Source organism: Octodon degus, unplaced genomic scaffold, assembly GCF_000260255.1.
Source record: "Octodon degus isolate 3935 unplaced genomic scaffold, OctDeg1.0 scaffold00170, whole genome shotgun sequence".
Lineage (NCBI taxonomy): Eukaryota > Metazoa > Chordata > Mammalia > Rodentia > Octodontidae > Octodon > Octodon degus.
Genome location: NW_004524746.1, coordinates 5,191,222 through 5,218,440, shown reverse-complemented (window position 1 = coordinate 5,218,440; position 27,219 = coordinate 5,191,222). Strand labels below are relative to the sequence as shown.

General features: G+C 35.3%; 1 protein-coding gene across 3 annotated transcripts in view; it reads left to right on the top strand.

Annotated features, from left to right (window-relative positions):
* Positions 1 to 27,219, top strand: part of Wasl (Wiskott-Aldrich syndrome like) — a 62,573-nt gene that overhangs the window by 30,527 nt on the left and 4,827 nt on the right. For 2 of the 3 annotated variants that reach the window (XM_023703415.1, XM_023703416.1), the window contains exons 3-11: positions 1,399 to 1,485; positions 1,716 to 1,812; positions 6,672 to 6,695; positions 12,181 to 12,349; positions 12,985 to 13,027; positions 14,569 to 14,722; positions 16,800 to 16,817; positions 20,540 to 21,060; positions 24,208 to 24,316. In XM_023703415.1, the coding sequence (XP_023559183.1) occupies positions 1,399 to 1,485; positions 1,716 to 1,812; positions 6,672 to 6,695; positions 12,181 to 12,349; positions 12,985 to 13,027; positions 14,569 to 14,722; positions 16,800 to 16,817; positions 20,540 to 21,060; positions 24,208 to 24,316 (1,222 nt within the window). The remainder of the gene's footprint in view (positions 1 to 1,398; positions 1,486 to 1,715; positions 1,813 to 6,671; positions 6,696 to 12,180; positions 12,350 to 12,984; positions 13,028 to 14,568; positions 14,723 to 16,799; positions 16,818 to 20,539; positions 21,061 to 24,207; positions 24,317 to 27,219) is intronic. The other variant, XM_004643313.2, reaches the window with a different exon arrangement.

Sequence of the window (27,219 nt, the reverse complement as noted above, 5' to 3'; positions counted from 1 at the left end):
ATGTATTTTCTACCCATTTTCCTTGTGGGGCTTTTTATCATAAGGCTATTGAGATTTTTATAGCTTTATATTCCTCAGTTTTAATTATAAATCCACATTGTCTTACATTGGATACCATTTACCAGGTATTTATCTCTTACAGTTACCATAGAAGTAATTTTCATTTTGCTAAGGTGAGGATTCCATTGTATGTTTTTTAAATCTCTTTGTTGACAAGTCTCCATAGTTAAGTTACATGCGGCAATAGTAGAAAGGGATTTTAATTATAGAAAATTAAAACTTGACATTCAGCTGTGCACTAATAAGATCAGCTAGATCATTTTATATCTCTGGTTTGTGGCTTTTAAAAATTAAATGAAGTTTAAGTTACTGTACTGTGTAAATTGGTGCTTGTTAAAATCTATTTCCACAAACCCCAGTTCCCATGAGTAATGCAGCTGCCCTGTTGTTACTAGCAGTGGCAGTGATTATGAGAAATGACAGCACATCCAGAGTTTGAAACAGACCCCTAAGTTGTTGGTGGCAAAGATGCCCCAGTGGGCTGTGTATATCATTGAAAGCTCTAAAAGGTTCACCATCAGTGCCCTAAGTTTTTTGATACATTCTTCATCACTATGTATAGAATAAAATACAAATTCACTGAGGCTTAAAGGAATTCTATTATATTGATCGTAATATGTCTACAATATATGCTTCATATTTTAAATTGTGATATGATTAGAACCTTTTATTGCAAATAGGAAAGTTATTAGTTTCTCTAACCACGTATTTCCATTTGAAGATAATCAGTACAGAATGTTGCATAGTTAGCTGCCTTTCCTATGAAGGTTAAATATATTTCTTATACTGCGGCTTTAAATATAGGAATACTTATCTCTAAATTAATCTCTGTATTTTAATCATCTGTCTCTTTGTAACCTGATTGCTATTACTTGTACCAGTATTTAATGAAGAGGCCATTCTGCAAAAGCTAAGAATTTTCAGATTGTTAGTGAGCAGTACAGTGAAGGTACATTTGACCCTTCCACATTGTAAAATTGAGAAAAAGAATATAAAATATTCTGTAATATTTGATGGTATACCATCTTTGACTGGTAGAACTATGAGTTGAAAATGTGTTTTTTCAGTGTGACAATGACATTTGTATGGTAATATATTTGAATGACTGTATTCAGAATTGGCCCATTATATTAGCTTACAGAACTAAACTTACTTAGTATGTAAGTTTCATGAAAGAGTTACCCAATATTTAGTGGTTTGTTATTAAATCATGTGATATTAGCTACATATTACATGTCATAATATAGAAAAGTTAACATAGATAACTGTATTAATATGCTTTCATTTCTGGAGAGTTTTATCCTTTCATAACTCACTTGAATTTTTCCTTTTTTCTAGGATGGGAAGCTTTTGTGGGAACAAGAACTCTACAATAACTTTGTGTATAATAGTCCTAGAGGATATTTTCATACTTTTGCTGGAGATGTAAGTCGCATTTTCTTTTATTGCCATGTTGAAATTTTCCATTGATTGCCTTTTCTAATCCAGATTATTTATAAAGCCCTGTTGAAAGATCTAATTCAATTTACTGTTTTGTTTGAAAGATGAAGTCTTCAGTTTGTCATTTGTCTGCTGTCCTAAATTATTTTTAGCATTTTTGTTAGATAAAGCTAATTTCTTGCATTTGTTTTCTCACCCTAATGAAAACGTTGCAGACTTGTCAAGTTGCTCTTAATTTTGCCAATGAAGAAGAAGCAAGAAAGTTCCGAAAAGCAGTTACAGACCTGTTGAGCCGGCGGCAAAGGAAATCTGGTAACAGCTACATTTTTCACTTTTCCTTTTTATAGTTACTTGAAATGGGCCAGTAAACTAAGCCTCATGGGACAAATGTGATCTACTAGCTATTTTTGAACTTAGGGTTTTTTTTTTTTTTAAACCTAGCCATAGTCATTCGTTTATTTATTTATTTATTTATTTTAACTTATTGCAAAGCTTTATTCCAGAGGGGCTCAGTCATTCTTGGCAGCTGCCTTCCTCATGGCGGCCAGCACTTTGCTCAGCTACGCATGCTTCCTCTTAGCATGGATATGCATCCCCACCCTTTTCTTAATGAACTTGAGGGCACGTTTGTCTTTGGAGACCTTAGCAACTCCATGGCGCACTGGCCGCTCATAAGGGGTGACGCTGCGCACCTCCTGGATTGTGTCCTGCAGGAACTTGGTGTGTTTGGTGAGGCGTCCACAAGGACGGCTGTGCCTCGCTTTGCTCACATTCTTAGTCACCTTGTGGCCTTTGTTGAGGCCCATGGCCGTGGGATAGCGGAGGGCCATAAAAAATAGGTGTAGGGCCAGCCATAGTTTAGTGGATTAAGGCGCCTATTTAGGCAGGAGCAGGAGCCAGGGTTCGATCCCTGGCCTGCCATGCCATCCCTGCCCCCGTGGCGCACTGAGACAGCAATTGAGACTGGGCATGGTGGCGCATGCCTGTATTCCCAGCTCTTGGGAGGCTGAAAAACAGGATCAATATGAGTCAGATCTGTGGTACTAAATACATAAAAATAAGTAAATAAATGGTGTAACAAATCTAAAGTTTATTACTGCATGAAGAAAGATCTGATGACTGAGTTCCAGAATAAATTTCTAAATTTTGGGGATAATATGTTTTTGCATCTGCCAAGGCATATATTTTTCTTCATATCTGGGAGGTTTATTTGGCTCAGATTGCCAAAGCCTACAACTACCATGAAATAAGTTGTTTATCCATATTCGGACAGTATATAAATTGATTCACAGGGCTTTCACAAATGAGTCAGTATCAGCCACATTGTTTGGCTTTTTCTTGGCAAGATATTTTGTCATTAAAAAGTAGGCAATTTTGAAAGAAAACAAATCTTGAGTGTCATTGTTCTAAAAATATCACACCACATCAGTTGCTTCTCTGTGAATCCTTTAGAGTCTGACAATTAGAATGATACAGTCCTGCTATTAAGGCTTTTAGTTCAGGTAATGAGGTCATGATAAGTATGTTTTTGAGTATTAGTATTGATACATATAGCGTGTTTTCTTGTATTTCATTATCAGTGTATATTAACACATCTCGTAGTATATCATCTGTTAAAATAATTCCCAGCATCAAATTGCAGCATTGGCATTCCATCCAGTAGGTTTCACCCCTAGCAAGAACCTGATAACATTTTCTGACCTAGTTCTAATGTTGGGTGCATGATCATTTTGTAGCATTCTGACTAGTCAAATATTTATTTACATTACTGTTTTCTTTCTCATCTGAACCAAGGTCTTCATTCGGTATTTTTCTGTCATATCTGTCATATCTTGCTGTCTTCTTTGGCTTACATGAACCAAATCATCATTGGTATCCGAGTCAACCAGTGACTCACTTTTCATCTCTTCCTAAAGATGCAAAAGCAGATTTTCATGTGATGTTGTACTGTACTGGGCTAATTCAGAACTGTCTACTGACAGGTCTGCGCCATGCAGCGGTCCGCTGGGTCATCATGGCAGCAAGTCAGCATGCCGCAGGGGATCCTGGTAACAACAGTGTGCCACTCCTAGACCGATTTCTGTCTTCAAATTGACCTGTCTGGTCTGGTACCAGGAATCAAACTCAGGACATTGTGCTTGCCAGGCAGGTGTTCATACTGCTGAGCTGTCTCCCTGGCTAATTTACATTATTGACTGTGGCTACTTTTCTGCTGCAACACTGAGGCTGTATGATTTTAAAAGCCTAAAATGTTTATTATCTAATATCTTCCAAAATGAGTTTGGTGGCCCCAGCCTCACAATATTATCATTGAGAACTTGTTTTTTTCATAGTTTTTTACTCATTCTAGTAATTCAGTGTTTGCTTTGTCTAAATTTTGAAGTGTTAATGCCACTTGAATTTATTAGTGTTTCATTCTTTGTACACACTGTAGGCAAGGTTAGAAGCAAATAAGTCAAATTGTAAACAAGATCTGTAAACATGGCCTTGTTTCTGTAAAACCATATGGAACTTAATGCATAAAATAACCCTAATGTACATAAAATAATAAGAGAATGATGGACAGTGTAGAGCTTCAGGTTAATTGGTATAGGACCATTATTTGACAGATGTATCAAGCTTTACTCTGCTAAAATACAAAAGGATTAGGAAAGGTGAGTCTCTCCAAAGTCATATGTTAAGAAGATTATTAGTTTTATAAGGAATAATATTTGGGAGTTAAGGTGGGCAAACATCCTACAAAACTAGACTTGTGCTATCCTGTGGTGAGTTTCTATACTTCCTGGAGTACATAGTACTCTAGTTTGAAGATAATTGTACACAATCTTTAACAAGTGGGTTGTTGTTTGTTTTGTTTTGTTTGGGTTTTTTTTTTTTTTTTTGGGGGGGGGGGTTAAATGTGTTTGGTACAGAGTCTCACTATGCAGCTTGTACTCATAATGATCCTCCTATCTCAGCTCCCCCAGCTCTGGGATTACAGGCATGTGCCACCATGCCCAGTTTTGAGGCCAGCACAAGACAGCTTTCTCTTCATTCACCTGAGTAAACAAAGTGTCGTAAACTATTCCTGTGATACAGGTTTGAGACATAGCATCCTGAGAAGTGTACTCTAAATCTACAATAAGTATTATGTGGTTTTTCAAAGTACAGTGTTTAGGTTTGAATTTTAAATATGTATGGCTAGTATTATGACATTAAAACATTTCTGAATTTGATTAAACACTGTATTTTTAGTTTCTGGGTTTTTTTTTAATTCAGTCAGTGCTTTCCTATTGTCACATGTGTGATTCTCAAGTCAGTGTAATTCCTTCTTAGAGCATACATTCTGAGCTTTATATTTATTTTAGTATATTTCCGTACTTTATATGTGATCTACTAGCTTAAGTAATACTTCCTTTCTGTTCAGAGAAAACATTGCCTTAGAAACTGGGAATTGGCAGTCATTGACACAGAGGAGTTGCTAACTTCAAACGTTTCTGGAGTCACTCTATCAAGTCACCAAATGGAATAATACATCCACATGTCACTTTGCTAAGATTTTTTTATTTGTCTACCAACTTAATCCTATTGATTTTGATTTTTGATTATTTATAAATAATTATTTCATCAAGTAGTTATAGGTACTTAGAATTTCAGAAAATGTTGTATTTAAGGATCTACAGAAATAACATTTTTTAAAAAATCTTCAATCTCTTGAATTTCTAAAACCAAATAATATCTTGCTCTTTACAAACCTGATATATGACTATACATGTAGAGAATTGATAATTCCTGGTTTTCAGCTGGACATGATGAAACCAGGCATGCTTGTAGGCCTAGCATTTGGGGAAGCTGGCATAGTGAGACTGCAAGTTCAAGCCCAGCCTAGGAAATTAGCAATTTAATTAAACCCTGTCTTTAAAATAAAAGGAGAGGTGATCAGAATGTAGCTGACTGAGAAGGTCGTACCCCCCTACACACACACACAAAATCTGGGATTATTCACAGCTTTTTATTTTGTGACCTGTCTCAGTGTTTAGAGTTCTCTGGTTATTCTCATTTTGTTTTATTCTTGTTTTATTTGTGTTTTCTTCTAACACCATGCATTTGAAAAACCATGCATATGCTAATAACTCCTCCATTAGTGTGTAGGTTATTGGCCTCTCCCCTTACTTCAGGCTGTGTACCAAATTGACTGTCAGAACACCTTGGCAGACTTAATGCTTGAGCGTCAGAACGCTGGATCCTGGTCCCATCCCAGCACCACCCCCAACCCCCATCCTTCTCTGACCTGTTCCTAGTCTGTTGCTGTGCTTCCCTGTCTTGGTAAAAGGAATTTGCCCATCTTATCACTGAAGTTCTCTGTGTTCCCGCATAATTTGGTCTGTTGGCTTGTCCTTCAAAAGCAGTGAATGTGAGCTGGCAAGCCACCCTTGCCGCCATCATCTGAGTCCAGGCTACCCATAGGTCTTCTGTCCTACCTTGAGCTTCCTGGTTGGGCTCTGTGCACCACAGCATTCCCCTGCACACTTCCCTATTGACAATTCTAGAAGAGCTTTTTGCCATATTGGGAGTAAAATCTGTAGTCCTTAGCCCTGGACTGTGTAACCCTAGATGATCCAGTCCTGGCCTTCCTGACCTATCTCCTTACACTCCAGTCCAGCCTTTTTTCTGTATTTTGATTTCTAGTATGAGCAATGACATTAAGCATTAGAGGTGACATGTCATTTCTAGGATGAATAATGTTGTACATGTAAAGACAATGTCATGAGCAAAAATTATTTGATTTTTTTCTTTTATCTTTTAGTACATGTTTGCCATACATGAAGTTTACAATCATTTTAGGGACTAGGTACATGTACATAACACGCTTTGATTCTTTTTGTTCCTTTTACTCTTCCCCACCCACTTCTGTCTCTAAATCCACTGTCCACATTTTCATTATTACTGTTATTATTATTTTTATATCATATTTATGACATTTAATGTTTATAGGTTCTCATGCTGACTTTCTTAGGCCTTTGAATGTGTTTTGTTCCCTTCCTCTCATTATGTAGGTATCCATTCTTCAGAAAAACTTTGCTTCTTGACCTGTAAATTGTTTCAAGAATATGGGAGTTCAAGTGAATCAATTTTTTTATTGGTGATTGCAATGTATAAGTCTAATGATATTCCATTTTATTTTCCAACAGAGAAAAGACGAGACCCCCCAAATGGTAAGTCGTTTCATAGTTATTGACTAAAAAGATTTTAGGTTATAATTTAATTTTTGCAGAAATATATTCCATATATTAATATATTGCGCCTTTGATTAACTACTGAAACATAGTGTTCTTATTTTAATTTGTGAATAACATAAGACTTTGGAAACACTTTTTTAATTGTTATTTATGATGTTCTAACATGGAAGAATACATAGGGTGAAGTATTTAATTGTATGTTTAAAGAAATTGCCTAAGTTTAGAAACTGTACATTGTTGTCTCAAAATCTTGCATAAACATTAAATTGTATCTAGCACATTTATTCATTTCTTTAAGAGTTATCTCATTTCAAAATACTTCATGCTTATTATATGAAGCTTATTTAAGTGCTTATATGTGTTTAGAACTTACAGCTGCATACAGCCTTCATTAACTTGATAATAAACACTTTAAGTGTGATGAATTCATTTATTTATTTTTAGTATTGGCTATCAGAGATATTAAAGATAAATTCCTAGTTCGCTAAGGGAGACATTCTCATCTTAGACTCTATAGACCCTCCCATGAGTCATGCACTAAATTTTATCCTTGTCTATATCCTTTTTCTGGAGAGAAGATCTATAGCGTTCATCACATTTAATGGGTGTCCCCAATCTAATGAAGGGAAGAATCGTTATTCCAGTAATTTTCATTATAATCAAGAACATGGCTTTTTTAAAATATATATATATATAACATCTCAGATCTTCCCATCAGAACAAAAAGACACAGATAAATAATTTGCTCAAGGTCACTGTCTTAGTTACTTTTTCTCATTCCTGAAATAAAATAACTGACATCCAGAGTTAAAGGAGAAAAGATTTACTGTAGCTTACAGTTTGTAGAAGTTTTATTTCATAGTTGGCTGGCTCCAAAACAGGATAGCATGGCAGAGGGGCATCACAGAGGAGAAGCAGTCTGGAACAGACCAGGTTAGGCAGAAGGCAGCTAGCAGCAAAGTAGCAAGTGACAAAGGACTAAACAGCAAGTCCTCTTGCTGTGTCTTATAGTTTGTCCAGGATATATACCACCTAGAATAGGTTGTACTCACCCCCAGAATGGACCTCCCCTAGCCCCGTCAGAGCTATTCAAAACCAATCAGAGGACTAACAATATTCACACCCCTGATTTAGCATCACACAGTTTAGATCTGGCCACCTCTGAAAAAGCTTTCACCTTCATGACCTTATGAGGCTTTGGGAGGACACCGAGACCCAAGCTGTACCAGTCATATAACCTATGTCTTGGAGCAGGATTCTGCCTTGAGTGACCTGACTCTGGAGCCTGGCCCTTTAATCAGGTGCCAAAATGGTTTTGAGGGAAAAACAGAGCTAGAGAGAGTAAATAATATTTCTCAAGATAGACAGCTAGTGTATAGCAGAAGCAAAGGCAGAAGCAGTGATGTTATGTCATTCATCTGTGAACTTTAATGCAGTGTTAAAACATTTTTTCCTTAATGGTTTACACAACATGTGGATCTCTTTTTGAATTTATTATTTAGCATCTGTGAGCATATATTGAGTAATGGAAGGGAAGACTTCCTAGTGGTGGTCATCCAAAAACTTCGGAGAAAGTAACACAAGTTTACAATGTATAGATACTGTACAAATCAGTGCATATAGAACATTCAAGGTTCAATCAAGGTTTTTTCTCTGCAATAGAATTCAGAAGTACTTTATGTAAAAATGGTGTCTCATGATTGTATGATCCCTCCTAAGAGAGTCACTTTTGAAGTACAGTCTCTTTTTCTCTCAGTCCTCTTGGTTTTAAATCTTTAATTTTAACTCTTGTAGTGGTCCCCGACTTTTTTCACTTAATATTTTTAATATGAAAGACAAAATTATATAACAGATACGTCCAGTAGCTTTGTGATTTTTATTATATATGTATAAATATGTTTTGTACACAATAATTGAATAATTATTAGTCTTGTAGTTGGGCAATTTGTCTTTATTCCATTGTGTGGAAACAACAGTATTAAAGCCATCTTTGAATTGCTGCATTTGTTGTGCCACCACTAGGTGGCAGTGTGCACTTTAACCATACCGCATTCATGCAGGAGCTTTGTGGCAGATCCTTTAGTTTATTATTTTTACTTTTTGGGTACTGGAGATCGAACTCAGGACCTTGCGCTTGCCAGGTAGGCGCTTATGCTTCTGAGCTATCTCCCCAGCCCTTGTCAGATGCTTTAGATTATCAGTTTATCACGTCTTTTCAAGTTGTAGCTGTATTTGAAGTCCCATAAATTCCTAAAATGCAAACTACTGTGTTCTCCACTAGCTCTTAATGTCTTTTTTGCTCATTCTCACAGTCAGCTCTTATACTTTCCAGTGATTTGTTCTCATTTCTTGACTGACATCAGAGGCCTCTGGGCCACTTGTTTCTCAATTATCTTACATTGGTGAGGGTTCATTGCTTTTTATGGAATTTAAGAGAAACTTGGGTTTGTTTTCTTAGATTTAAAATTAACTAGAAATGTCTGCTGTTCAAAAGATAAACTTTTACCCTTGACAGTTGTCCTTAAACATAACGAGATAATTTACCACTTGAATATCTTTGAATAAGAGGGACAATAGCCCCTGCCATTTCATAGTATCTAGTAGAGTGAATGTGGTACCATTAATGGAATAGCTAAATGACTTTCAGTGTGTTACGAAATCTTCTTTACCATATTTTAAAAAGTGCTTTATGCAAGTTAACATTTTTAGCGTGTCACTTTTGAAACGGAATTAGTCTTTAGAGCTATTTTAAACTTATTTTCTAACATCTTTAAATTCCAAAGTGGGTAATTGTTATCAACAGAAACAACCAAGTGCCTGGTCTTCTAAATCTTTCTTTTGTAAACATATTTATTTTCTAAATTCTGAGCTTTTACTATCTGTTGAAAAATAAATTGTGGGACTATAAACTGAGAGAACTGACAAATTGGTAAAGCAATAATGTATGGTGGCATTTGTTATACTAGCATTGTCATTCACTTCATAACTTTTGTCCAAAGAGCAAAATAATTAGTAGTGAGAAAATTCGTGGGCTAGGAACCGAGATACTACAGTTGACCTTTGTGTCAGTCACCAACTACCTGACTTTGTACAGGTCATACAGCCATCTGCCTCTTCTGTCCTTTGTTTTCATATGTAAAATGAAGGATGTAGAAAATCAACTTAATTTTCCATCTATATTAGTCTCTTATCTCTATAATTGTATTTTTATGTGTACTTATTTAAATAATTTAATGTTTACATTTAATGTTAATTTATCTAAAAGACCTCAAGAGAGATCATTCCATATTTTGTAGTTGCTTTGCAGATTCATAACAATATATTCATGCCTGATTTTTGAGTAGAGGGAGAAGGGAAAACACAGTGTGACCATCTTATAAGTTAAACATTGTTATGTATTCCATATATATTTTGTTTCCTTTCTTTTAAATGTATTTAGTACAGGGTCTCACTACACAGATAGGACTGGTGGTGATCCTCCTCTTTTCAGCCTCCCAAGCACTGGGCTTATAGTTGTGTACCACCATGCCCAGTCTCAGTCGTGGTCTCAGTGTACCTCTGGGGGCAGGGCCAGCATGGCTTGGCACTCCGGGGGTCAGACTCCAGGTCCTGTGCTTTGCCTACGCAGGGGCTTTAGTCCGCTGAGCTGTCTGGCCAGCCCTCATGTAGTTTGCTTCTGTCCTCTTCACTGTTGAACTTTCTTCAGAGACAGCTGAATTACTTTGCTTCAAAGCCATGTACATCCAGCTTGTAAGAGCACCAATTAAATTCATGAAAAGAGAATGTTCTACTTTGAATCATTTAAGCTATTGAATTAAGTCTACCCAACCTCATTATTATGTAAACATAAGTAGACTTTTTGTATACATCATTCTGTGATGGTGCTGGGGTCAACCCCTTTGTTGGTGATGTACTTAAATTCACAGGACTCCATAGCTAGGTGTACTTACTACATATATTTATTGCAATAAAATATATAAAACAAAATCAACAAGTGGAACAACATAGGAAGAAATCTGTACACAAGCTTCTAAAACTTTATCCAGTGGAGTCCTAAACATTCCTCTCATAATGAATTGTGACAATATGTGAAATGTTACCTAAAAGAGAAACTCATTAGAGACTCAATGTCCAGGGGTTTTAACGCAGGATAATCATCTAGGTACTTGTGCCTATCATATATGTGATTCACACTCCCAGAAGGAAAGCAGGTGTTCAGCATATGTCACTTTTCTAGCACAAGGTTAGGCACAGTGACCTACCTTATCTCCAGATCCAAGTGTCCATAGCGAGGTAAGGGCCACCCTTGCATTCAGGTGCTTTTGAATAGTAATCTCAAGTTTGCTGGCTTAACTCCTATTCTACAAATGGTGATATTTGTACATTTTGAAAGTTGCTGTTAATACAATCCTCTCAGAGGAAGTTGGACAGAGAATGTTTATTAAAATGGAGTCTCAGGAACAGGTGATGCAAGTTTTTGCTGCATTATTTAATTTAATCACTCCTTGAAGATGCTGCATATGGTACCCAAAAGTACCTGTGATATTTTTACCATTGAACCTTGTGGAAGCTATGTACTTTAATAAGAGTATTTCCAAAAAAAGGTTGGGGGGGGGGGTAGCCAGATAGCGCAGCAAATTAAACCGCTTGCTTAGGCAAACACAGGGACGGGGTGCTTGCTGGCCCCAACCCGAAGCCTGCTGAGACAACAACTGAAACACTGCATGGTGGTGTGTGCCTGTAATCCTGGCGCTTGTGAGGCTGAAAACAGGAGGATCACTATGAGTCCAAGCTGTGTAGTGAGACCCTGTAGACCTTGTGCTAGATACATTAAAAAAAAAAAAAAAAAAAAAGTATTTCCCATTTAAGTTTTAACCTGTGTACTTCTCATAGTCCAAGGGTGTGTGTTGGTGCACATGTATGCATAAATGTTTACTGGTGAGGAAGATATTAGTGCACTTAAATATGACAGTTTGGGGAAATTTGTAATAATTTTAGAAGTGCTTCTTTCCCTCATAGGCTAACAAAGTTGAAATTAAAGAGATATAACTAGATTTCTTTCTTTAATTTAAAACAAGCTAAACATTTCCTTCCCTGTCTTTATTCTAATAGTTATGTTACATAAATACCATTTACCAATGAGCAATATGTTGGGTATGAGGGAATTATAGTCAAAATTTAGGAAAACAAATAATTTCTGCCAAAGTTACATTCTTCATGAGCTTTAAATTTATAAAAATGCAAGTATAATTTAAAATAATTCATCATTGATAAGATTTTAAGTATTAATGGGCTTTAGGAATGTAGCCAATACTTTGTTATAGAATATCAGTATGCAGACTTAAATTTTAACTTATGGTAATGAAGTGATTCTACTTCAGAAAATGCTGATTTTAAAATAAGTTGTATAATTATTTTCTTAAATTGCATCTTTTTAATATTATGTTGGCTTTATTTGTAGGTCCTAATCTGCCCATGGCTACAGTAGACATAAAAAATCCAGAAATCACAACAAATAGGTTTTATGGACCACAAGTCAACAATATCTCCCATACCAAAGAAAAGAAGAAAGGAAAAGCTAAAAAGAAGAGATTAACCAAGGCAGATATTGGAACACCAAGCAATTTCCAGTAAGTCAGTTCTTTTGTTCTTATCTGTACTTCTATATGTTCACTGCTGCTCTTGAGTTTTTTACTTTCAGAATCTATGTTTCCATTTGGAAAGGATGCTTATATTGGACTTTTTGAAAACTGTACATTTTGTTGGAGATTTTATTTTGATAATTGCTCCATAGATGATACCAACTTTTTCTCATTAGAAAAGTTCTGTATTTAGCTGTTAAACATAAAATGATTTCTCATATTGATCTACAAATTGTACTTGGAAATGCTTATAAGTTTTGTCAAGAGGCCAAAAAGAAAAGCCTTTGGTATTTATATATTTAAACATTTTTGTATTCATATTTCATTAGCTTTTGCCTAGTCTGTCATAAGTATAGCAGTTGTAATCTTACACTAATGAAATAATTAAAGGAATTAATGTTGGGTGATATTGCAAAAACTTTTTCAAATAGTAGCAAAACCAGGGCTGGAATTCAGGTCTCTTGACTCCTTGCGTATAGTTTTCCCCAAAGTGTGCTTATCCCTATGAAAACTACATATTAATTCAATTTGAAATTCAAGGATAGGTTAGATTTCATACATAGTATGCTTTAAATACACTTTCTGCATTTTATTATTCAATTGTTTTTAATTTTCTACTTTAGACACATTGGACATGTTGGGTGGGATCCAAATACAGGCTTTGATGTAAGTATCTTTTGAAGTCATACTTATTAGTACTCAAAATATAGGGAGTATTATGCACTGTCTTGTTCTTCTCTCTTGCCTGTCCATCCTTCTGCTTTCTTTTCTTTGAATGTAGCTGTCTGAATTCTACGGCTTAGTTGAATGTGCTTGTATTTCTGTGGGTATAGCACTAAGATTTGAAAACATGGAATTGTTCTGTTATTGCTAAGTTTTTGGACAAATTGTTTTGTGCTCCTTGACTTTTATTTATTCAATAAATAAAATCTTATGCTTGGAAAGCCTAAAGGAGCTATTTCTGCTAACTGATAATTTTGGCTGGATGCACTTACCAAGCTTTTGTAAAGTATTTTAGAAAGAAATTATTGTTTATGATTGGTATTCATAGTCCTTTTGGTTAAATAACTCTGATGATAATTCTGCAGACATATTGAGTACCTGTTTGTGTTGGCACTGTAGCAAGGCATTTGGGTGCAAAAAGGTCCTTGCCTGCAGATTCTAGATTGATTTACTTTTTTGTGTATTTACTCATAATTGTACCTAAATCCAAGACAAGATAGAATAGAAACACTGAAGGTATCTGAATCGTGAATGGGTTAGGAGAAATCTGAATGAGACACACCATTTTTAAATAGAGTAAAAAGATGAGTAAAGTTTAAAAATCCATTTTGTTCTCCTCTGTGAAGGTTCTGTTGTTAAACACTAACCTAATTATTTAAATACAGGAGGACCAAAAAATTGCTTTTTTTTTGTTAATTTTTATAAGGTAATATACAAAGGAGTATTACTAAGCTATAAAGAAAGATAATTTTGAGACTTTATAGGTAAATGGAAGCAACCAGAGACCATACTTATAAGTGAAATAAACCAGACTCACATGTGTAAATATCATATTGTCTCTTTAGTGTAAGACGCTAAGAGAGTAAATAAGAATCAGAAGGTATAGCAGGTATTATGAAAAGGAAAGAAACTGCTCAACTAGGATGGGAGAAAAGAGAAGGCAGGAAAAGAAAGATGTGTATATGTACAAGATAGCTGAGATAATTGTACTACTAGTTTCTGTTCATTGAAAGGAATAATTAGTGCTTATATTGTTTGATGAATTTCTTCATGCCTTTAACTGGTAATCTGAGCAACTACTTTGAAGATAACAATATGCAGTATAATAATCTTCATTAATTTCCTATCTTGTTTTGAAATTCTGTATTGTTTTTTTTGGTCTTTTCCCTTTGAAAATAATATAGCAGGAAATATAAACACGGCAATTTTATCAAATTTATATAATACAAGAATCAACTGATTGAAATAATAGCTGTCTTTGCAGCACTTGTGATAGTCAGTACATAATCACAGGTGCCATCCTAGTGATGCTCAGGGTAAACTGTTACGTGGTTTAAAAAGTTCAGTTATTTCAATAATGTAACCATTTAAAAGTTTATAAACTTAAAATAATGCCATAAGGACTCAGATAAGTGTTATATTTTATCATGCTTATTTTTTAAAGAATTGTAATAGATAGTTAGCAGTTATTTTGTTTGTTGTAGCTAAATAATTTGGATCCAGAACTGAAGAATCTTTTTGATATGTGTGGCATCTCAGAGGCACAACTTAAAGATAGAGAAACATCAAAAGTTATATATGATTTCATTGAAAAAACAGGAGGTGTGGAAGCTGTTAAAAATGAACTACGAAGGCAAGGTAACTACTTAATTACCTGGATCTCTCTTTTATTTTCCTTCTAAATTTCCTGAAATCGATTTTATGACAGATGTCCCTAGACAGTCTATGAACCTTCCTTGAGCAGAATTTTTTATTTGGCTTAACATATTGGTTATGTTGTTTTAGAATAAATCGAAAGGTTGCATTTACTGCTTTTATTATAAAAATTTTATATTAAATTCATGAAAATTCATATAAAATCTTCTAGCTGTTCTGTTTTAAAATAAAAGATTACAGTTACCTAAATATTTTACTTAATTTTAGAAACCGGCACACCATTACAGTGGTTTATGTTATAATTCAGGACTCAGAATTTAAATAGTGTCACTGAGGAATAAAGTAAGGATTTTCAGAATATAAATAATTTAACATTTCTCTTAATTTTTAAATATAAATTGTTGGGCCAGGGAGATGGCTCAGTAGAATAAGTGCTTGCCCATGGGCCTGAGTTCAGTCCCCAGTTCTGCCAAAAAAAAAAAACCTGTCCAAAAATAAAACTTAAAAAAATAATAATAAGAATAATATATATATATATATATATATATATATATATATATTTTTCAAAGTATAAAATTTTCTTTTGGTTCCTGACAGCATAGTTTGCAACTTCTTATGTTCCAATAGTTAAAACACCCCCTATCTTAGTGGTGTTGTAACAGTTATCATAAAAAAAATACTTTTCACTGTAATATTCATCTTTTAAGTTAGTTTTTAGCCAGCTTTGTCTTTGTCATTGTTGGTGTTTATTCAGTCTTTGGTATATTGATTCATTCTTTCATGTATTCGATACACATTACAGTCCCAGTACTGCTCTCAGGATATTTAGATGTAAAGATACAGTTTTTTTCCTTCATAAATCTTAGTTTAAAATGGAAATACTATGTATAAAATTTTATGCACAAATTTAATATAACATTTTTGATAGCAATGAATACAACCTTTCAATTTATATTAAAATAATATCACTGTTGTGGAAACAGTGCTAGTTCCACTGAAGCTAGCATGATAAAAAACTTACTTGCGGACATATTTTCTTTTTTTTCTTTTCTTTTTTTTTTTTTTTTTTTTTTTTTTTTCCCATAATTTTATTGATAAACAAATAGCAGTGAGACAGTTTCAAATCAAATTGGTAGGACAGTTTCAATAATTCACTTGGACATATTTTCAAATGCTTTGAGTTTAAAGAAACCATCTGGGCACAGCATCATGGTTGTTTCTCAGTGTTCAAGGTTAGTCCCAGTGTGCAGGTCTGGGTAATGTTGAGATCCCTCCTGTTGTCCTCAAAGTCTTTTTTCTGCTCATGTCACCCACCTCTGCCATATAGCATAGTGATGCTTGTGGTGTCTCCGCTGTTTGAATTATGTTATAAATTACTCTTGACTTTAGTGAATCAGCCAAGCTGGTGCCCTTTCACCTGAATTTCTGTAATGGAAGGTGTATTTTATTATCTGGATTGGAGTTTATGTATATGTAGATATATATATATTCACTGCTTTTTATTGTACATTCTTTAAAAATAAATTAGGCAGAGTCTTAAATTATCTTAAAATCACAATCATTAAAAAATGTGCTTTTGGGGCCAGGGAGATGGCTCAGTGAAATAAGTGCTTCCCTGGCAAGTACAAGGGTCTGAGTTCAATTCCCGGTTCCAAAAAAAATGTGCTTTGAGAGTGAAGTATAAGGTATAAAAATTATGTATTAGATTCAGTCACCTAACTGTCAGTGTGAAGCCTAATAATTCACACCAAAGCATGATTTCAATGTAGAACACATTTTGGAGAAAGAGTAACAAGGCAAAGAAATAATTTGTTAAAATCTTGTAGCTCTAGAATGTATAATGCGACTCAGTATTTAGTGGAAACCTAAAATGGGGAAGTTAATGAAATTGTCTTGAAAATACCCTAAGTAAAACTGACTGAATCAGATCTCACAGCTTGGCAGTCACTTGGTCAAGTTGTGTAATGAAGTTTATGAAAGCAAATAGACTTGGAGTTCCACATGTCTCTCTGTGTGTAATTGTTCGAAGCCTGTTAACCGATAATGATCTCTTCTGTAGGCCCACCACAGTGGAATGGTATGTATGTGGGGTATGATTTGATGCAGTGCTGAGTTACGCATGCTGTGCTGTATTGATTGGCAGAGGAGGGAGAGCTTATATGCCCTACGTTCAAATATGCTTCCAGTGTAGTTTTCTACTGTATACTCAAACTAATATTTTGGACATAAACAGTCTTTTAGAAAAGTTTATTTCTGTGTGAGTTAGAGCTTATATTTTGTCCTTAGTTGATAATTTTATTGAAGTTCCATATAAAAAATACCTCCTGGATCAGTGCCTGCCTGACAAGTGTGAGGTCGTGAGTTCGATTGCTGGTACCAAAAAAAGAAAAAGAAAAAACCTCTTGGCCCAGACTGTTGTTGTTATTACTAATAAGTAGTTACTGGCCTGAATAAAATACTTTTATATCTTTATATTACCAAGTTAGGGAGAACTAAACCTAAACACACAGCTTTAAAATACTTAGGAAATTGGCAATATTTCCATAAATTAAAATTTGTGATAAAATGTTCTTCTCTGTTTTCTGTTGATGAGAGTTCGTGAGATCAGTTCTTAAGTGTTTTCTGAATTCCTTGCACTGCTTCTTGTTTGGTGCTTAGGCCTTGAGTGCTCTGCCACTGAGCTACATCCCAAACTTGCTTTTATTTTAAACATAAATTATAATTTTTTCTTTCAGCTCCTATGCATACTAGAGAATTGTCTATTAGTATTCTTACTATTGATCTGAAGTAATTATTTTTAAGTTTAGTAGTGTTTCTTTGTAGGGTGCCATTAAGAATTTTTTTTTAAGTTGTAAGTTTAAATTTGATAGACTTTTTGTTTGTTGTAATTTTTATGTATGTAGTACAGGATCTACAGGGTCTCACTACACAGATCAGACTCATAATGATCCTCCTGTTTTCAGCCTGGGATTACAGGCATGCACCACCACGTCCAGTCTCATTTACTATCTCAGTGTGCCCCTCAAGCAGGGCTGGCACAGTATGCCCAGGGATCAAACCCCGGTCCCTGAGCCTGCCTAAGGAGGTGCTTTAATCCACTGAGCTATCTGGCTGGCCCTGCTGTAATTTTTATTTTATGCTTTCTTCTTTGTGTGTTTCCTTGCTTTCTCTTTGTTTTAAACATCAACTCTTGTTATTGCCTGGTGTTTGTGGTGAAAATCTTGAAAATTCCGATCAGAGTGTCTCCAAGTGGTATGTGGTGTCTGGTTCATGTAGGCATGTAAATCTCATTCACAGAGTGTTGTCTTTCTCTGCCTCACTTCTTTCATGTTTTTACATGGGATATAGTGTATTTCCTATCTTTCATACTTTCCTTTGTATGTAGATGTAATACAGACCACTAAAACAGAAAGTTGCTAGTTGATGTTTTTAAAAAATACAGAAATATTTGACATCACTCTTCAAGATAATAAAATTTTACTACACTCCAATTATATTCGGCCAATAGTTTATTCATTACACAATAAGGTTCTCCATTCTCTAAGCAGGTCTATTTGAATGGGTATTACTTGGACTCCAGATTACACCAATCAGGATTTTCACTGCAGGTTCAAAAGGGCTTTAACTTAAACTTGATGAATCCTTGAAAAATATGTGATTACTTACTTTATAATTCTGGTCATATAACAGTAAAATAAAGGATCAGGTACATTCAGGCTTTTAAAATAGAAAATTAATTAAAATTTTATAGTACGATATACTTAATTAGAATTTTAGTAAGATAATAAAATAGTGAAATAACCTGGGTTCCTTTCCTTGTGAATAAATGATGAGAAAATTATAAACTATGCCAGTTGGGTAAATACTATTGCAATTTAAAATACAAACCTAAAACTGATTAAAATTAAATTTGTATCTCTTTGAAGGGTCTGATACACACTCTTATGTAAAATGCACATAATAATTATGTGCCATCCTCCCATTTTCCCCCTTTAATTGAAAGTATGTTAGAAAGCAACTGTGCTTCTTACAAGTTTTAAGTCTTTAAGTTCAGTGAGAAGACCGGGTGAGCCTTACCTGCAACACCTAGTGACACAGGATTCTTCCACTGATCGCTATGTAAGCAACTTGTGCTTGTAGTTGTCTGTGATTTGCAGTTTGAAAATTACTTATCCCCAGAACAAGGTCCATGGGAGTTTTGTCCCTTCTAATGTTCATTCGGTGTTTTTTTTTTAATATTTGACTATAATTTTTCAATAGCATGATTACCATGATTATCCCAAATGAAATGAAAAGATACGATTTTAGTCCCTTTGAAATTTTCCTCTTTGATATCATTGTATTATTACTGAGCATCTGAGCCTATTGATATTTATAATTAAGGTAGGTATTTTAACGGAATATATTGGGTAAGAGTATTCCTCAGTACTTCCTTATGTTTTGTATCAGTAAATAGAAGTAGCTATGGGGTGATAATGTATCTCTATTCTTAACGTGTCAATTCTTCTGATCGTTTTTGAATGGGGAAGTGATAAGTTATTACATGAGTCTGTGTATTGCTGGCAAAATATCTCTCCAGAAATATCAAAAAAAAATTTAACTTGTAAGGTTGTATTCATATTCTCTCATATAGTCTGATGTTTCTATACTTTTAGATTTGATTTCCTATGATATTTTCACATAAGTAGAATAAGAATGTAAATATTATCAAAATAATGGTAACTAGTTTAATTCTGTATTTTATATAGTTTCCGTTAATTTGTTAGTAATCAGTTCATATCTCCTAAATAAATAATTAACGTTTCCATTGAGGAGCCAGCGAGATAGCTCAGTGAACTAAAGTGCCTGCTTAGGCAAGCTTAGGCAGTCAGAGAAACTATCAAGGACCCTGCAACAACCAAATCCATTAAAAAAAAAAAAAAAAACACTAAATAAATAAATAAACATTTCCATTGAGCAATCAACTTTAATACCAGTTTCACAATTGCTGACCACTTTTAGAAAAGTAGAATAGCATATTTTTAAAGAACATGTAAATTAAAGGATTATGTTTTTTTAAAAAGCATTACGCTTGCATTTAGGATGAAATTGATTTATTGGTTTTTTGGTTTTTAATGTATTTGGTACAGGGTCTCACTATGCAGCTCAAGACTTATAGTGAACCTCCTGCTTTTCCGCCTCCCCATTGCGGGGATTACAGGTGTGGAACACCATGCCTGGTCTCAGTGGCCAGCTCAGCACACCCAGGGACAGGAATGGCACAGCGTGTGGTACTAGGGGTGGAACCCTGTGCTGGGGCTTGCCTGTGGTCCCTGCACTTGCCTAAGCAGTCACTTGAGCTATGTCACCAGCCCTGTTTCATATTTTTAAAACACATAAATGTATTTGATACTTTAAAAAGGGAAGATACTCATTCTTTTTTACTAAAATGTAAAGTAATGCTTTTGAAATAAAATGTTGAATTTCATTATGTTGTTGTTATTTTTAAAGTTGAAATTTGCTCATTCCTCTTACCTTCAGCACTGATAGTGAACCCCAAACCTTATAGTCTATTGTTTCAGTTGGTGTTTTTCAGGAAACAACAGAAGGGTGGTCTTTAAGCTAGCTTTTATTTCCAGATAAAATTGCAAGATATGAGTGTTCAGCTAATATTTGTAAATAAAATGCAAAAATTAGGCTGTTTTTGCTTGGTTTTAGTTTTTGGTTTTTGTTGTTTTTATTTTGGCATGTTACTTTATTAATAGAATATTTACGGGGGCAAAAAGGATGCCTTCATTTTTGTTTTTGTTTTTGTTTCAGCACCACCCCCTCCACCGCCATCCCGAGGAGGTCCACCTCCCCCTCCTCCTCCTCCACACAGCTCAGGCCCTCCCCCTCCCCCTGCCAGGGGAAGAGGTGCCCCTCCCCCGCCACCTTCCAGAGCACCCACCGCTGCGCCTCCACCACCGCCTTCCAGGCCAGGAGTGGGCGTCCCGCCACCGCCACCGAACAGGATGTATCCTCCTCCCCCTCCAGCCCTTCCCTCCTCAGCACCTGCAGGGCCCCCACCACCACCTCCACCTCTGTCAGTGACAACAGGGTCCTCAGTACCACCCCCACCGCCTCCACCTCCACCTCCACCTGGGCCACCGCCTCCCCCTGGCCTCCCATCTGATGGGGACCATCAAGTTCCAGCGCCTGCCGGAAGCAAAGCGGCTCTTTTAGATCAAATCAGAGAGGGTGCTCAGCTAAAAAAAGTAGAACAGAACAGTCGACCAGTGTCCTGCTCTGGAAGGGATGCACTTTTAGACCAGATACGACAGGGTATTCAACTGAAATCTGTAAGTAATCTGACCTTTTCATTTTATATCAGCTAGCAGAATGAAATTTTGATGTATTCTTTTATTTTTTTCTATTATTTATGCTCAGGTTTTTTTGTTGTTGTTTTGTTTTCTCCCTATTTTAAGACAGGGTGTATATGGTCTCACTACATAGATCGGACTCCAGTGATTCTCCTGTTTTCAGCCTCCCAAAGGGCTAGGATTACAGGCACACCCCACCACGCCCAGTCTCATTTGCCATCTCAGCACGCCCTGGGGGTGGGGCTGGCATGGCCCTCCGGGGATCAAACCCTGGCTGCTGTGCTCTGCCTAAGCAAGGGCTTTAGTCCACTGAGCTATCAGGCCGGCCCTATGTTCAGTGTTTTAATCCTATGAACTTTTAAATATCTTTGTGTATAATCAGTGAATTTTTGGTTCAGATGATAAATGCCTACGGCTATGTAATCCATATTTTTATATCAAAATATAGAATAGTCAGGCCAGGAAGATACCTCAGTGGAACAAGCACTTGCCTGGCAAGTCCTGAGTTCAATTCCCGGTACCAAAATACATATGTATAAGTCCCATCACCCCAGAAAGTTATCCTATGTGTCTTCCTAGTTGGTTCTGCCCAAAACAATCATCATCTGATTCATAGATTAGTTTTGCCTATTCTAGAACTTCATATAAATGAGCTTGTGTAGTATGTTTGCAATACATTGTTCTGAATTCTTAGTTTTAAGTAAATAATATCTTTTTTTAAAATTCTTACTAAACTGTGGATAATTTAAAGCAGTCCTACTTCAGAACAGTTGGGGTCACCTCAGTAAATCCAAATCAGTCACTGCGAAAACTAAATCTTACTTTAAAGTGTTCATATACTGAATTTTAGAGTATCAGAGACTCAGTCTGCACAGGAAAGTAGTGTTTGTGATGTCAGCGATGGCAGTGTTGGATTTGCTGTATCAGACAAGATAAGCATTTAATACTGTAGGTCATTTACTCTTCCGGCAGTTGACAAACTTCTTTCTGGAAAGGACCATACAGCAAACATTTAGGCTTAGAGGTCATGAGGCCCCTGGGGCCGCACGTCAGGTCTGCCGTTCTACCTCTGAAGCGTTCACCAAGAGCGCAGAAGTAAACGAAGGGGCATGATGTTGTATGAAGCTTGTACTGTACGCTGAAATTTGAGTTACTTATAATTTACTCTGGTTACAAATACTCTTTTTTTCCAACATCTAAAAATGTAAAAATCGCTTTAAACCTAGTGGGATAGGCTAGACTTAAAATGCCCCGCCTATAATTTATTATTCTCACTTTTTCCATTCTGGCCTCTGTCCTGTTGCCCAAGAGAAACAGCTTGTAAATTGGCTTTTATATTTGTTTTAGAGAGAAAAGTACTTTCTTACCCAAATGTAGAATACTAAGCCATATTGCCCTAAATAATCACTGTTACTGTAAAGTGCATAATCAGTAAATTATTGCCAAGTTATACATTTGATATGAAATTTCTGTAGATTTTCTGTATCAGGATATTCAGTGATGAATATGACTAACATGAAATTACCAATTTAGTTAAAGAGCTACCAGGAGTTAAGTATTCACTTAGCATATATTGTGAATTCCATGTTTATAGTACCTCAAGTAGCCTTGTCCAAGTAAATACTATACTAAAAAAATGTTTGATGATTGTGTTCTTGCTTTGTATTACCAGATGCTAAAAGGTGGCCCTCGCTGCTGTTAAAGTCTCACACAAAATACAAAGCTCTGAAACTTTTTGTTATTCTCTCCACTTCTGGTATTTCTGAACTAATAATAGTTACATAAAGCCTAATTATCTCTTAAATAATCTCTTAAAAATCTAATGGTCTTTAAAACCTAAGTGCTAATGAATGAGTCTGTATTTTAAGAATACAGCGCTATCTCAGTTCATGAACTAGAATTTGGTTTGTGATCAGAATCATGGAAGAATTAAGTTCACGAATTGAAGTATTTCCTTTTGTTAAAGGAAAAGGTTTTTAGGTAGACAAGCAGTATGGGAGAGGAGTTGTCTTAAGTCATTTTCTTCATGAAATGATTTAGAATATCACATAAATAAGAATATATGTTTAAAATGTCATATAACTATGTAGCACAGCTATACTTTTTTCATCTTTATACTGATACTATACATATATATAGGTAATATAAGTAAAGTCAGATATAATAGTAAAAGTACAAAAATGTCTCACTGTTTTGAGCAATCACTTAAAGCAGTACATTCAAACTTGTGTTTTTTCCTGAGCATTTTTCCTATATTCTTCACTTTTCATTGTGAATATTGGGGATAAGGATAAGTTTTTAATGTACTACTCTGGAAAGGTTAACTTTAATGGAAGTTTTTTGTTCTCAATATACTTAGGATGAGATAAATATATTTCTACTAGGCATAGTTATTTGACTTATGGGTGTAGTTTAAAAATTTCTTAATCTCCTGAAAGAAAAGTTACATGCCATGAGAAGGGAGGTTTATTTTTGAACTATACTATATACGTATTAATTATAACTTTATATATGATATAGGCACAACATACACATATACAACTCAGCTTTTCTTAGACAACATGAATTTCTGCTCTTGCTCTTGGCTATCTTAATGTGGTCCCCGCCTAGTAAGTGTAGGAATCTGAATATGACCTTAGACTGAGGAGCTCCCAGCCCCTGGTAGTGCTGTTTACATTCTGTCATCTAATGGTCTGTGTTGAGTTGAGCAGAAGTATCTCAAGGGCTTACTTGGGGAAAGTATTATTCAAGGGAGAGTAAGCATAGTCATTATTTCAAAATGTATTGTATATGTATTAATGACAATATGCAGGAAAGGAAATATTTCTTGGATATACCTTTAAAGATAATTTGCTTCTTAATTTAATCGTATCCTGGGCTTGCAGATATTCCTGCTTTTTTTTTTTTTTTTTTCTCTCCTGTATTCTTTTAAAATAAGAAATGATTCTAAAATATCAAGACATTTTAGGGAGAGAAGCTCTTTGCTAAAGATTTATATTTCAGGTTCTTTGTGTGTCTGTATGGTCCTGGGAATTGAACCCAAGATGATGTACATGCTTACAAGTGTTCTACCACTGAGCTGCATTTCCAGTCCGTAATTGAGTGTTCATAATTTTCTTTACCAAGGTGTCTGATGGCCAAGAGTCTACACCACCAACCCCTGCACCCACCTCAGGTATTGTGGGTGCATTGATGGAAGTGATGCAGAAAAGGAGCAAAGCCATTCATTCTTCAGGTATTTCTTTACATGTGTGTGAGTGTGTATATGTGAAACCGAATTGGATGCTTGAAGTTCTGCTATTTTTGTTTTTATAATTATCTTTAAAGCTTTTCCTGGGTGCTAATTGAGTAAGTGGCTGAGACTGGTTCTAGGCAGTATTCAAAACAATTACTGGCCAGCCAAATAGCTCAGCTCACTAAAGCTCCTGCTTAGGCAGAGCGCAGTGGGTGGGGTTTGATCCCCAGCGTGCCATACCAGCCCTGCCTCCAGGGAGCGGTGAGACAGGAATGGTGGCATGTGCCTGAAATCCCAGCACTTGGGAGACTAAAAAGAGAATCACTACGAGTCCGATCTATGGAGTGAAACCCTGTAGACTCTGTACTAAATACATTAAAAAAAAAACCAATTACTACCTATGTAACTACTGTGTCAGAGAACCATAGACATTACAAAACACTGGAAAAACAACTTGGGAAGAATGGTAGTTTTGTTTCCTGTGGTGACAAATACTAGTAGAATTCCTAGCAAGCAACATCTGTAAGAGGCTTGAAATTTCTGGATCTTATTCCTATGATAGTTTAATGCCATAATAAATTCTCAAAGTTTCTTTGATCAGTTGAAGGTTAATGCTGAAAAATTAGGTGATTCCATTGATGCTGGGATTCACTAAAAGAATACTTTCTTGAACCCTCCACCTTTTCCCATAGATTAAAAGATTCGCTTGAATAAACCAGTTCATATTAAGATTTTTGAACATAGACACCACCATATAAATGAATATTGCTCTTTTAAAAAGGCAGTAGTATAGATTTGGCTGATTTAACAGCTTGAGATCTAGTATATAATAGAGTTATATCTTTATTTTTATTAAAACTATTTCAGTGAAGTTCAATTTTTTGTTACATAGAATTTATATATCATATGACTGAGATTAAAATAGTTTTTAATCATAAGATTGCCTAGCATATAGTTGGTACTCAATAAATGTTATTTTTCCTTTACATTGTAGGGACCTCAGTGTCTTTTGAGGAGGAGGGTGCTCAGAATTGAACCCAAGGCCTTCTGTATGCTAGACAAATACTATACCACTGAACTATACATCCAGCCCTTGGTTAAACTTTATTTTGAGGCAAGGTCTTCCTATATTTTCCAAGTAGGCCCCAAACTGGTTATCCTCCTGCCTTGGCCACCCAGGTAGCTGGGATCACAGACATGTGCCACTGCATACAGCTAGAACATGGTATGTTAAGGTACTTAGGCAACTTTTGTTTTTCTTATTTGTTTTTCTTCGTATTATTCCTATATTACATTACAGAAAGAGAGAGACTAGACTAATTTACCCCATAAATATTTGTTGTAAAGTAATACGAAGATTTTATTCAAACAACAAAAATCTGCCATTTTGGAGTAAGCTTGGGGATTATAGTATACTAAGTAGGGGTAAAGGACAAAATTTAGAAAAGGAACATAGAAAATTAACAACAGATTAATTACAAGCTGAAGAAAGTTCAGTTTGGAATGGAATAATAAGCCTAAATAAAGTGATGTTTGAGAGAAGACAAAGGAATTTAAGGGGTACATAGCTGTGGAAAGTATGTCAGATGAAAGAACAACAAGTGCAGAGTACTTCAAGTTGATAAATAATGAGGATGCCAGTATGGCTGGGGCAAGAAAAAGAGTGCACGTAGTGAAATAGGGTGCCATTTATAAGGCTTTGAAGACCCTGACTTTGAATTTAAATGTGATGGAAAAACTACTAGAAGCTTCTAAGTAGAGTGGTGGCCGTAGCTGGAACAACAGACCATGGAACCTTGAGCTAGATTTACAGTACCAATAAAAAGTGATCATTGAGATTGGTGATGGTGGAAAGTGAGGTTTGAAAGGATAAGGAGTGAAGGATGACGCCTAAGATTTTAACCGCAGTGGGTAGAAGAATAAAATTTCCTTGACAGATATAGGAGCAAGTTTAAAAAACTAGGAGTTCGGCTCTTGTACATATTAAACGTGATGTATCCAGTAAAATGTACATGGTGGACATGGACCTAGAATCCCTGGGAGATGTATATCTGATGCCATAAATTTGCATGGCAGAAGGCTGTGCATAATACATGGGGCTCAAGGCTGTTGTTTTTAGGTTTTTTTCCTTTTTTATTTTATTAAAGAAGTATCAATGTGACAGTTTCAATACAGGTTAGTACGACAGTTACAATAATACATTACATGTTGTCTTTGCAGTTATTCATAGTACAAGATGCAGACATGATATTTTTTTGTCTAAACACTATTCAAAACTTTCTTCTCATTAAACTAAAAAATATCACTTAGTTTAATCTCTTAAACTAAGCTATATCTCTTAGCTATATCTCGATGCTATTTTGTATATACAGAAAAAAAATTTTTTTCACTACAAAATGGTCATTTATATCCCCTTTTTTGTATACTTTTGTCAGAGATGGGAATTTCATTGCTATTCATATATCATAGTTGCGTGAATTAAGCAAAGTAATCCAATATATTCCAGTAGTCTATCATACTGGGTTATCCGCATGACTGGCAATGTCAAAAGTTACTAACTTGAGCCTTTTACAGCTCAGCGTATTAATATGACTTTACTTTTTTATTTTTTTAAAATTTTTTTGGTAGTATAGGGTAATTGGTTTTATTTATATTACTAGTTATTCTTGTTTCAATGAAAAGAAAGTTATATATTATTATCTGTTTCTTTCTTGCAACAATCTTTTTGGTTCATTCTTCATACTGAGTAAATAAGGTTTTTTTGTTTTGGGGGGGTTTTCTGTTTCTTTTTTCTTTTTTCTTTTTTCTTTTTTTTTTTTTCCCCAAAAAATTTTATTGAGAAACAAATAGCAATGAGACAGTTTCACACCAAATTGGTAGGACAGTTTCAATAATTAACACAT